The sequence below is a fragment of the Harmonia axyridis genome, chromosome 2 (genome assembly GCF_914767665.1).
Source record: "Harmonia axyridis chromosome 2, icHarAxyr1.1, whole genome shotgun sequence".
Taxonomy (NCBI): Eukaryota; Metazoa; Arthropoda; class Insecta; order Coleoptera; family Coccinellidae; genus Harmonia; species Harmonia axyridis.
The window spans coordinates 31,674,765-31,686,875 of NC_059502.1; the positions used below are offsets into that span (position 1 = coordinate 31,674,765).

Consider the following 12,111-nt stretch of genomic DNA (forward strand, 5'->3'; position numbering starts at 1 on the left):
ATCAGAGCTTTGATTTCTCGATGTTAAAATGAAGGCATATCTAGTGAAATGATCAACCAAAAGATGCAAATATTTTTTTGTTGATCGCAAACCTCCAAATCCTCCAATGGTGTCAATAGACACAATTTCAAATGGCCGAGTTGCTGGACCTAATTGTGACATTAACCCATATTTTGGTTTTCTCCTCGATTTGTTTTTAATACAGATTTCACATTCATCACAAATTAGTTTTATGTTCCTGATGATATTATTTGCTGAATAAAATGGTGTTATTTTATTTTGCATCTGAGTTCGTCCAATGTGACAGTAGAGATCATGTACATTTTTAATTAAAGTTATACTAAATTTTTCTGACAGCATAATTTTTTTTCTTTTCTTATTCCGCTTGAAATAAATGCCATTTTCTAATATGAATTTTCCATTTTGTAAATTCAAATTGCTATGTTGGTCTCTTTTTATATCTTCAAGATTTATTAAATTGACTACTTTCAAAAAATCATCATCATTTTCATTTGGTTCCAAAACAGGATTTCTGCTCAAACTATCAGCTTCTTGGTTCATCTTTCCTGGGTTATATTTGACTTTAAAATTATATTGGGATAAATAATATGTTAAATCTCCTAGTTCATCATCTGTTCTAGATTTAATGTTCATGTTTTCTAATGGTTTATGATCTGAGTAGACCACGAATTCTTTTCCCATCAGCCAATGTTGCCAATATTTCACAGCTTCTTTTATTGCCAAACATTCGAGATATATTGCCTTCTTCTTTTTTTGTGCTTCATTTAATTTTTTTGAAAAATAAGCAACTGGTCTGCTGCATCCGTTCTCACCTTTTTGTTTTAGAACCGCCCCCACTCCTTTGATACTAGCATCTGTGTAAATGTATATTGGCAGTTCAGAGTCGAAGATCTTTAGGATTGGTTCAGAACACAGTAATAACTTTATTTTATCAAATGATTCCTGGCATTCTGTAGACCATATAAATTTTACATCTTTCCGTAATGAATTGTGTAAAGGGTCTAGGATTAGGGAACTCTTTGGTTCAAACTTATTATAAAAATTTATCTTTCCTAAGAACTGACGTATATTTTTTTTTGTAACTGGAACTGGAAAATTTTTCACAGCTGCTAAATTATCTTTCAGTGGCCGGATTGAATTATTTTCTATAATGTGACCTAAATATTTGGCATAACTATTCGCAAATGTACATTTTGAAAATTTTAGTCTGAATCCTTCTATTTGAATTTTTTCCAACAATATTGATAGATGTGATAAATGTTCTTCAAAGCTTCTCGAAAAAATCAATATGTCATCTATGAAATTTACTGCAAAATCGGATAGTTTGTATTTTCTAATAATGTTACTCAATATCCTCTGGAAAATGGCTGGAGATGTCCTCAATCCAAATGGAAGACATGTCCATTGAAAATGGCCTTCTTGTGTTACAAATGCAGTTTTGTATCTATCTTGTATTTTCAAAGGAATTGACCAAAATGCTGAATTAATGTCGAGAGTAGTAAAATATTTACAATTTACAGTTTTGATCATTAAATCTTCGATCAATGGAAAGGGTTGTGATTGGGGAACAACAATTTTGTTTAATTCTCTGAAATCTATACATAACCTTGTTTTTTTTTCATCTTCTTTCTTATATGCCAGAGTTACTGGAGCAGCAAAGGGACTATAAGATTCTTCGATCAAATTTTTTTCTAATAGTTTTGATACTTGATTTTCTATTTCCTTCCTATCTTCATTCGTACATCTATATGGACGTTTGTAACAGTATTTATCCACTATCAAATCAATATGAGCTTCGTAATGTCTTACAGTACCAACGTCATATTTATCTTTTGCAAATACTGATTTATATTTCTCTATCAATTTCTCTATTTCTGATTCTTTGTTTGAATCTAAATGGTTCACGACTATCTCAAATTCATCTATATTTATATGTTCATTGAAATTTATCTCAAACCTATTAAAATTTTCTGTTTGTCTACATTGATTTCAAAACGTTCACACTCTTTATTAAAATCTTCAATCCATTGGTTTGCATTGAAATTTCTGCCAGTAAATTTTCCTATCATAAATTCATTCGCAATCTGTCCTAAATTTTTTGATTCTAATTGTGCTGGCTTATTGTCAATTAATTTTTCTAGGAGTTTTTCCAAACTTTGTTCTGCGCTAGTGCTAGTAGAGGTAGATTTATTAGTATTTGCTTCTTCCCTTATTTCTTCTAGGTAAATATCATCAAATTGTAAATTTTGCTCTTCATCTAAATAAGTGTTCGCTAAATCTTCTGTTAATTTTATCCATATTCTTCTATTTTGATATCTCTTAGTCAAGGATTTTTTCACTTTCATAAAATTTGGAGTATTAATAAGGTGCTGATGCAAATTTACTGGTTGGTATTCATCAGGTAATCCAAAAACCTCCCCGTTGCCTGTTGCTATTGAAGTAACACATAAAATATTTGACTTTCCATCTGGCGTAGGTTTCACAACGAAATCGAATCTGAGTTTTTCCATGATTGGTAGGATAGGTACGAGTAGATGACGAAAATGTAGTTTTATAATAAGTCCTATTTATTTGGATATCGACTTAATTGTGTTTCTCTGCAATAAATGAGGGAAACTACATTTAAAGCCTCTATCACAATTATGAAATAAAACAGATTATCTTTTTGACAATTCTGAAATGTCAGTTATTGACATTCCAGGTAACTAGAAAACTAAAGGAAACCCTAATAAAATGTGGTTTTCTTTACATATATACTTAATCAACAATAATAATGACAATACAATTCGTATGGATTTCAGATCATTATATCACCTGAAGATTGAAATGATACATGTTAGGAATTGAGAAAAGCATGCGTAATCATCATGATCCCACTTTCGCAGTGTTGCACCCATTGAAGATGATATTCAATGCCATTATCGATCAAGGGCGTAGAAATGGAGGGGTACAGGGGGTAATTACCCCCCCAAGAATTTAAAAATATAAAATTTCAGGAATCTCGTAAAAAACGAAAAGTTCTCCATAAAATGAACCAATAATAATCATTTTACTTTCCTTTGAAATCGACACGTCAGTAAAAAATCAGACCCCTTTAACACTTATGAGTTTATAATCGCTTTCGAGATGAGTAGTTTTATGTTTTATTGCACTACGAGCTCGTTCTTGTCCGAGGTTTATTATTTCCCTTTATCTATCCGCTTTCTCGGCATCGCCATCTGTGATTTTTGCATGGGTCATCGGTATACACTTACCCGTCGTTTTCGGTTTTTTGTATCATTCTCGTTACAAAATACTGTAGTTATCAAAGGACTGAACTGAGTAATTCGCATCGAAAAATTATCTGGGCTGTGTTTAACAATTGTGTTTCATTCAAATTGCAATTTATTTGTGAAGACGTCAGTTTTGAATTGACTCTATCTACAAGGTGTTCCTAAATTGGAGGAACAAATGAAAATGACAGATTTCTCGGATCTTTTGAAAAGAAAAAGTCCTATAACATGTGTCCGCTATAACGCTTTGTTTTTGAGATACGGGTGTTAAAGTTCAAGTTTTTCTCTAATAGTAAATTCCCTTCACAAGATATTCAACTTGAATTGGCATAGATGTATTCCAATTTAAAGTTTTTATCATGTGATATCCTAATTCTGAATGCAAATCTACGGGGAGAATTTTTTCTGGAAGGGTGCCCGCTTATTTCCTCCAGAATTCTGTTTCTGTACTACACTTTTTGGTTTTTTGAAGTTTTGTCGAATCTGCAATCGATTTCGAGAAAAAATCAAACAGCTCTCTATAGTAATTCTCAGGAAAATCCAAATTATTATAAAGATCCAGTTAGGTAGGTAAATAAATCAATTATTAGTTTAAGTACTTCAACAACTGTGTAGCGAAGATAAATAAAGATTTGATAAACTGGTGAAGCATCACAAAAAGGCAAGACTACAAGTAACACCCTGTATCTCGAAAACAAAGCGTTTGCGGGCTCATGTTTATGGGCAATTTTATATTTGAAATTATCCAAGAAATCTCTCATTTTCCTTCGTATTCCTCCAATTCAGGAACACCCAGCATGAGAGCGTGAGAGCATGAGATAGAAACAAGCCAATTATCAATAAAAAAAAATTATTTCGAATAATTTGGTTTGAACTTCCTTATCATACCTCTTTTTCTCACATTATAGATATAAGTAAACAATTTCATCAATTTTTCGATTACCTCCCCAAGAAAAAAAAGGTCTACGCCCCTGTTACCGTATCTGAGCAGTCTGAGTACCACTAATATTTCCTTCTTTCAATAATGACTTACACAAAGACAGGGACGAGTAATATAACAATCGAGAGCTAAAGTTTTGATGCACCTACTTCACTTACTCAATCGACGTCATAAAAATGAGGAAAGCACTGACATCAGAACACAATAGTAATTTACGTAACAAGTCCGGAAAATAGGGTTTTTTTGGACGAATAGACAAAATTCCAGGACGAGCGTAAACGAGTCCTGGAAGTCTGTGAGTCCAAAAAAAACATTTTCGGGCGTGTTGCGTACAATATTTTTTCGGCAACCATGTTAAATAACACTATCGCTGCTGCTTTCCATATTTTATTGCGATTGCGATCAAAAAACATTCAAATTTTTGACAACTAATATCATATGAACTGTCAGCCGTTATCTCGGTATCTATGGATTCTATGATTCTTTTCCGGCCTAGTCCGGGAAGTACGTACTTTCCGGACTAGGCCGGGAAATGCTACTTTCTCAGAGAAAAAGCGTCCGGGAAGTGAGCACTTCCTGGACGGTTGCCGAAAAAATATTTTTAGTATACGAGCACTGACGTGATGTCAGGAGCTTTGAAGCACTCGTTCATTCATGAGCTAATTGTACACTTGGATATATTTACCTATATACAGTGTTGTAGTTTCCACTGAAGTAATTTGCATATCAATAAACGAGCGCTCAAAATCTCCTGAGTTCACGACACTGCCTTCCCCATTTTTATGATATCTTCTTCAAACCTTTATTAAGTAACTATTTAATTGAGAGATTTCAAGGATCTATACAATCTTATCAGCTAACTAATTTTATCAGCTTCTCTTATATAACGACTCTGTGGATGTATTTGCAGCTCTATTGATCTACCACTTCCACCAAATGATCGGTTAAAATATTACAAGTACATAGACAATATTCGATTAAACCCGATTCACGAGACGTAGTTCGCGAAACATCACGAGAGCGCAGCTCGAGTGGTGTTGCGCGAAATAGTTCTAGTGAAGAGGTTTGTATAAGTAATCGAAATATATTGTCTATAGATAAATAATGGTTCAACGTCTGTATATTATCATATTAAATTAATTTTACGTCATTCAGACAATTTTTCAAACCTCGATGGCTCAAGCGGCTAGAGCAGCCATACTCAACGTGCCCTTTTGGCCCTTTTTATGCGGCCCGAGCCACGGCATAGTAAAATATTACAATTTTCACAGTAGTATCATAAATAAGGTTTCGAAATTCCTCAAAAATAACGTTATCAATTCATTTACCCTTATTGCGTACACACAGAACACTATTACCATAGTATAAACAATGGATTCTTTATACATACTATGATACTACCTATACCTAATCTTCTAAGCGAGAATGCCTTATCTCACTTTTTTTGCTCTTGTAGTTTTCGTTTCTATGTATTCTTGGGTGCGTTTTTTTAGCTGATTATATAGTTAAATTGTCATATTATTATGTAATATTTTTTCTGGTCAGTACCATGATTTTTAAAACCTCTTATTAGCATTATTGCGTGAATTATGCTAATAAAAGGGTTTAGAAATCATGGTACCTACCAAAATGAAAATTTCCGATAAAAAAAATTAGTCCAATATTCTTAAAATCATCAATAGTATCCCCTGTTTTTGTTTTCGTGAGCGTTTTCCTTACATCCTGTATATTTTTATTTTCGCACTTCCCTACTAATATTACGAATGCGAAGAAACCTAATCTGCCTGTCTGTTACGCTCTGACACATAAACCACTGAATCGGAAACAGGAACAAGTGGAGCTTAGGAAAGGACTTAGGCTACTTTGTTACCGACTTAAAAAATAGGATTTTGATTATGCGCGATAAACGAAAATCGCGCGGGCTGAAGCTAGTTTCACAAGTAGGTAAATTACTGCGGCTCACAAGAATGAACAGTAGCAATTATGCGGCCCAAGGTAAAAAAAGGTTGAGTGTGACTGGGCTAGAGCATCGTACCTACTTGTTATTTGGAGGTTCCGAGTTCGACTCCCGCTCGGGGAGGTACTTTTTCAGAAATGAAAAATTGTCTGAATGCCGTGAAATTAATTTAATATATTGTCTATGTTACTATGCAAATGATCACAATATGGCAGAGGTGAGACACCAAAACGATCATACCACGTCGTCAATGGTATATTCACTTATCAATATGCCGTAATTACGGATTCTATTGGTTCATCATCTAGTGGGAAATATAACTAATCTCGATATCTATTCCTCTCTCTCAAAAACACTGCTTTGGTATATAATATCTCCTTCCAAAGCAAAATATTCCAACTTAAAAGGAAGATATAATAATGTCAATAAGAAAATGTTGTTGAATATCTAGCAGCGGAAAATGAACCTCGTTCCGGATTTTCAAATAAAAATCTATGGATTCTATACAGGGTGAGCCTTTGACTTGTACATATATTTCAACCGAAGATTCTCGAGGTCAAAAGAAACACTTTTCTCCTTTACTTACTATTTTTTCCGATTTGTTTTTTTTTCTCACTTAGTATAGCGGGCATTCTGGAATTGATCGGACTTTGATGGAATTTGATGTTTGGAAAAGATTCATCACATCAATAAAAAACTATATTCTGAGAATTATTACCTTCCATTCATTTGCGAGATATAACTGAAAAGTGAAAATTATATTATTTTATGGATTCTCAACGGCTTGTATATTTTCAACCGAGCCGAATCGGAAAAAATGGTTAGAGAAAAAAGTATTCCCTTTGGCCTCTAGAATCTTCGGTTGAAATATATGTACCAACAAGTCAAAGACTCTCCCTGTAGAATCCCGATTGGGAACATATGTTGATACCGAATAGAATAAATTCAATTCAATGTACCTACTGGCACTGATAGTTTCGATTGAATGAACTAGTTTATTCAATGTTTTAGGAGTGAGTCCCTTCTTTTGTCGCTAGAAGTGCAAAAATGATAGCACATTCCTTTATCTCTTGAGTTCAATTGAACTCAATTCACAAAACTGCAATTAAAAATGAGATTATTGCTTTGTTGCAATCAATGAAATAAACAAATTGTTACATAGTCGTTATAATGCCGACTTAAATTGAAGAGGAGACATGAAAATCATTAGCTAACTCATAAAACGTTGATCACTTATCATCTATTGCTCGTTGAATAATTATTAAAAGACTATTAAATACTTATGTTCATTATTTTCACGTCACTCAATTTCCTATAGGTATTCCACGAAATACAATTATACATATTGTAAATGAACGTTTTGACTCAATGAAACAAAAATTATATGTTGAGATTATCAAGATATGTTTTGAATAGTGTATAGTTATACCCAATGAAGTTATATAAAAAATAATAAATTCGCAATTTCTTCAAAGTTATTTTTGTAATGGAGCGACCATTGTTTCACCTTACTCAAATATTTGAATTATATCTGATGTTTATTAAGAATGTATTTGCATCTATTGAGTATCGAATTCACAAAATACCAAGTGAGTAGCTCACAAAATTTCCATTGACTACTTCATTATTGAAAATTGCGAGTGAGGATATATAATTTTTTCCTCGAAACTTTTCAAATATTTATTTTGGTAATAAATGCACTTACCGGATGAAGTCCACTTATGCTAAATCCATTTCCACTTTCTTCAGCTCTGTAGGGGAGCGGTGGTCAATTTTAGAATTTCAAATGGGAATCTCTATTTGTTATTGTAGATTCATATTCTACGGCAAAAAATACATAGTTTGGTATAAGTTTTCACAAATGGCTCTGTAATCGAATTCAAATTTTCCGTCCAAACGACCTTGGGTAATATATCCGTTCTATCAATAACTCACATGAAATTCTTGTCGTAAATTCTGCAACTATTCGTTGAAACAATAAAAAACGTTCTGTGCATAAAGATATACGGCTTCACAGAGAATCCAAATTATCTGCTTTCAATTGATACTTCATTCTTAAATTATGGAATTTCGCCTTTTTCAATGATCAATGACAGTTCATGTCTACTGAAAATAAACAGTTCAGCAGAAAACGTCAGAATTTCATGTGAATGATTAATAGAACGGGTACATTAATGTCGTTCAGACGGAAATTTCGAAATCTTGAAAAATTTTCCGTACAAAACTTCAGTATTTTTTACCGTAGTATTCGATTCTGCAATGAAAAAAACAGGATTTCCATTTGAAATTCCAAAATTGGTCCCCCGTCCCCCCACAAAGGTGAAGTAAATGGAAGAGATTTTAACATAAGTGTACTTCCCCCTCAAAATCGAAAATTTTCCCTATTCATTTTTCAATAAAAAATTCATTGAATTTTTTTCCCATTCCATAAAAAATAATAATTAATGAGTTTTCGCAATTCCGAACTCTTTAAAATAAATAATATTGAAAACCTCATATAAATCGATGGTCTCGTAAGCGTAAAATAAAGAGTACTTATTTTTGAAATCGCTGAAACGGTATCTATAATGGAATATTAGAATTTCATCATAATATGTGATTTCCGAATTTTGAATTGAAAATGGTACAAATATAGAAAAACAAATTCAAGTTTCGTGAAAACTTTCAGCTTGTGAACCATAGAAAATAAAAGAAAAATATCGAAAAAAAATTGGAAAGGAATGAAATCATGAACTTTTGAGCGCATATTCATTCATGCACCGAATGCATATTTGGCAGTAGCGACGCTAGAGGGGGGCTAAAATTCTGGACCCCCCTAAAAGTTGACATCATATGAAATCAGCTTATCGAATTTATCAAGGACTTTTTGGCAATTTCTTCAAAAAACATCCTGCACTGTTTAACAGTACGACACTATAAATTTATAAAAAAAAAGATGACGTAGTTCTTAAAGGTGCATTTCAGTACATATTAGTATTTTCATAACTATAGTTGAAAGCGTCTATTCGATTTAAAAAATTTAATCTAAGAAATTTCATTATTTCACTGAAAAGAATGATTGATTTTGCGCCCCTACAATTTGACGACCCGGCAAAATGTCCGGTTTGCCGGTCCTGGCCGCGGCCCTGGATTGGATCTGCAACATCATCCGCGAGAAAGACTATATTTAAGTGGCGACACCTTTCTTACTTTAGTTAGATTTTGATGGAATTAAACGAACTGTGAACTGCAAATGAAAATTAGAATCGCAACAAATGCAGTTTCAAGTTTAATGGGTTTGGTGTTCTATTATCCTTCATTTATCGACCATACTTCGTTAGTTTGATTATCTATACTATCTATACTCTTACCTATACATATATAAATTTGAATAAGTTGGAATATTTAAGGTCGGATATCAATCAATTACAACAAACTGGACATTCAATAATTCTGTTGTGATAAGCGCTTTTTCTCCGTTTTGTTTCGCATAAATTATTCATTGAATACTTATGTTTATGAGACTGGTTTAAATATAAAAAATTGCAGGGAAGGACTTTCGGTTCCTTGATTGAAAGTTTCGTAAATTCATCTACAGCCCTAAATCAAGAATATTTACCTGCTTACAATACACCTGGAGGAAAGCAAGCCTACGATGCAACTCTCAACAATTTGATTCAGAATTATCCACAATATATTAAAGAATTGGAAGGAATTGCTGATGGCTCGAAAGTTCCATTCTATAAGGTTAGTATTCAATTAATAACTTTTTATCCTTCATTGTTTATGATTTCCATACCAGGTGTTCTTGAGATGTTTCTTTATCAAAAATTGAGGGGAGATTATTCACATAATTTTTCTTCTTATCCAAATTATTCCAATTATTATTCAAATTACTGCTTACTTCATTTCAAAGAATCTGATGAGCTCTTGAAATAAAACTAACAGTTTTAGGGAAGAATCAAGACTTAGAAGTTACTTATTTAATTTGAATTTTCAAATCCATTTTTCAATATGAAAATGTTGAAACATTCAAAAGTATGATCCAAAATTTTAAGAGTTGATTTTTTTCAGTGATACATTTCAAGAAGAAAAAATTGTCAATATTGTTCTTCTAATCTCAAAAAATAAACGGTTCAGAACTATTTTTTCTAATTTATCTCATCAAGAAAACCTTTATTTATAAAGCATACCTAATGCTTTTATTACACTTATAATTTTTATATTTCATGAATTTCCTTTTCTATGAATCTCATGATCAAAATCCAGTCTCACCGAAATTATTATTTAGTGAAGGAATACAATTATCTGTGACTCCACCGCATTCATCGAACTCAAAATTTCGATCCATGTATGTAGTAGGTACAACTCGAATACGTCTTTTTCTCCTTCAGCTCTTTCAATCCTTTAGAATATTTGCTCTGTTTTGGATCATCTTTATTTCAGTATTTTATTTCTTGTTATCTCTTATACTCCGCAAGTGTACCTATATGTTTCATTAGTCTAAATTTTTCTGTTTTTCTCCGTTATAATTTAATCATTGATTCACAATGCATATCTTCTTTACAGCTCTTCTTACTCCATATAGATGACGTGATACTTCCAACAGTACATAAAGAAGGTTCGAAGCAGCCAACAGGATGTTCTTCCATTGCAATCAATTTAAAAGATGAAGTAAGTTAAATTACTTAATCTTCAAAAATTTTATAAATATAAATGTACTAACTGACTCAGAAACTGCAACACCCAGAAGGAGCTGTTTAAATTTTAATTTATTTTTTCGTAAAACATAGATAGTATGACAAGGAGTAAATGATTGAATTTGGAGAAAAAATCGTGTTTTTTCATTAAAACAATTTTTGTTATATTGTAGTCGTTTTTTAAATTTTACAACAAACCAGCTCTTCGAGGAGATCCAAAGTCGATGTTTAGTTGTTGTTAAAATGCCTAGATCACGTGTACGCGGAATTTATCGCCAGCTAAGTAAATTTGAAAAAAGGTCGAATTATTGGTCTACGTGAGGCGGGGTTATCATTTAGAGAAATCGCTAACCGTACGAACAGAAATCCATGAGATGTTGTAAAGAGTGGTTTGATAATGCCCCAAATCGAAGAAGAATAGGCACCGGACGTCGAAGGACACAAATGAAATTCAAGATCGACATCTAAGACTTTATGACCATTAGAGGCCGATTTGCGACAACTCGATCTTTGGCTGATGAGTGTTTAGGAGAACAAGGCCATTCTGTAAATGTCCGAACGGTTTACAGCCGGATAAGGTCCTTTGGACTGCAGCATTATCGACCCCATCTTGTGTTACCTCTGACGGTTGAGCATCGCCGGCAACGATTACAGTGGTGCAAAGAACAACTACTTTGAATGTGGAATGGCATCAGGTCATATTTTCTGATGAATCTCGGTTTTCCTTGAGTGCACATGATGGCCGAAGAAGAGACATCGACGCGGAGAGAAAGACGTGAACCTCAGTTTGATTTTGAGCGTCATGTACACTGGACGTCTACTGTCCAGTGTATAGCGTACAATGGTATGGGGTGCTATTGCACATGCAAATAGGTCACCTTCAGTCTTTATTCGAGGTAACATGGAAGCGCTGCGTTACCTTCAAGAAAAATGTTCTCCATTACCTCAACCGGCTCGAGAATCCAATATTTCATCAAGATAATGCTCGACCAGCCAGAGCCAGAGTTAGTTTAAACTTTTTCGAAGCGACCCATGTGAATCTTTTGCCATGGCCGCCCATATCCGCCGATCTTTCGCCCATAGAGTATGTTTGGGACATCATGGCTAGAAGGCTTGGAAATTTACCCCAGCCCCCAAGGAATTTGGCGGCTCTAAGACATGATGTACAGGTAGCTTGGGATTGTATTCCCCAAGAAGAAATAGACCATTTTATTGCATCAATGCCGAGACGTGTTGGGGAGT

General features: G+C 33.4%; 2 protein-coding genes across 10 annotated transcripts in view; one reads left to right on the forward strand and one right to left on the reverse strand.

Moving 5' to 3' along the window:
* LOC123674263 (potassium channel subfamily T member 2) overlaps positions 1-8,335 on the reverse strand; it is a 777,909-nt gene extending 769,574 nt beyond the window's left edge. For 6 of the 9 annotated variants that reach the window (XM_045609237.1, XM_045609228.1, XM_045609227.1 and 3 more), the window contains exons 1-2: positions 8,126-8,334; positions 7,896-8,011 (exon numbers count right to left, since the gene is read on the reverse strand). The gene's annotated coding sequence lies outside the window, so the exon portion shown is untranslated. Of the gene's footprint in view, positions 1-7,895; positions 8,012-8,125 lie in introns of all 9 variants that reach the window. The other 3 variants (XM_045609231.1, XM_045609229.1, XM_045609230.1) reach the window with 2 other exon arrangements.
* LOC123674268 overlaps positions 1-12,111 on the forward strand; it is a 36,133-nt gene that overhangs the window by 8,157 nt on the left and 15,865 nt on the right. Inside the window, exons 2-3 of the mRNA XM_045609247.1 lie at positions 9,719-9,916; positions 10,739-10,843. Of these exons, the coding sequence (XP_045465203.1) occupies positions 9,719-9,916; positions 10,739-10,843 (303 nt within the window). The remainder of the gene's footprint in view (positions 1-9,718; positions 9,917-10,738; positions 10,844-12,111) is intronic.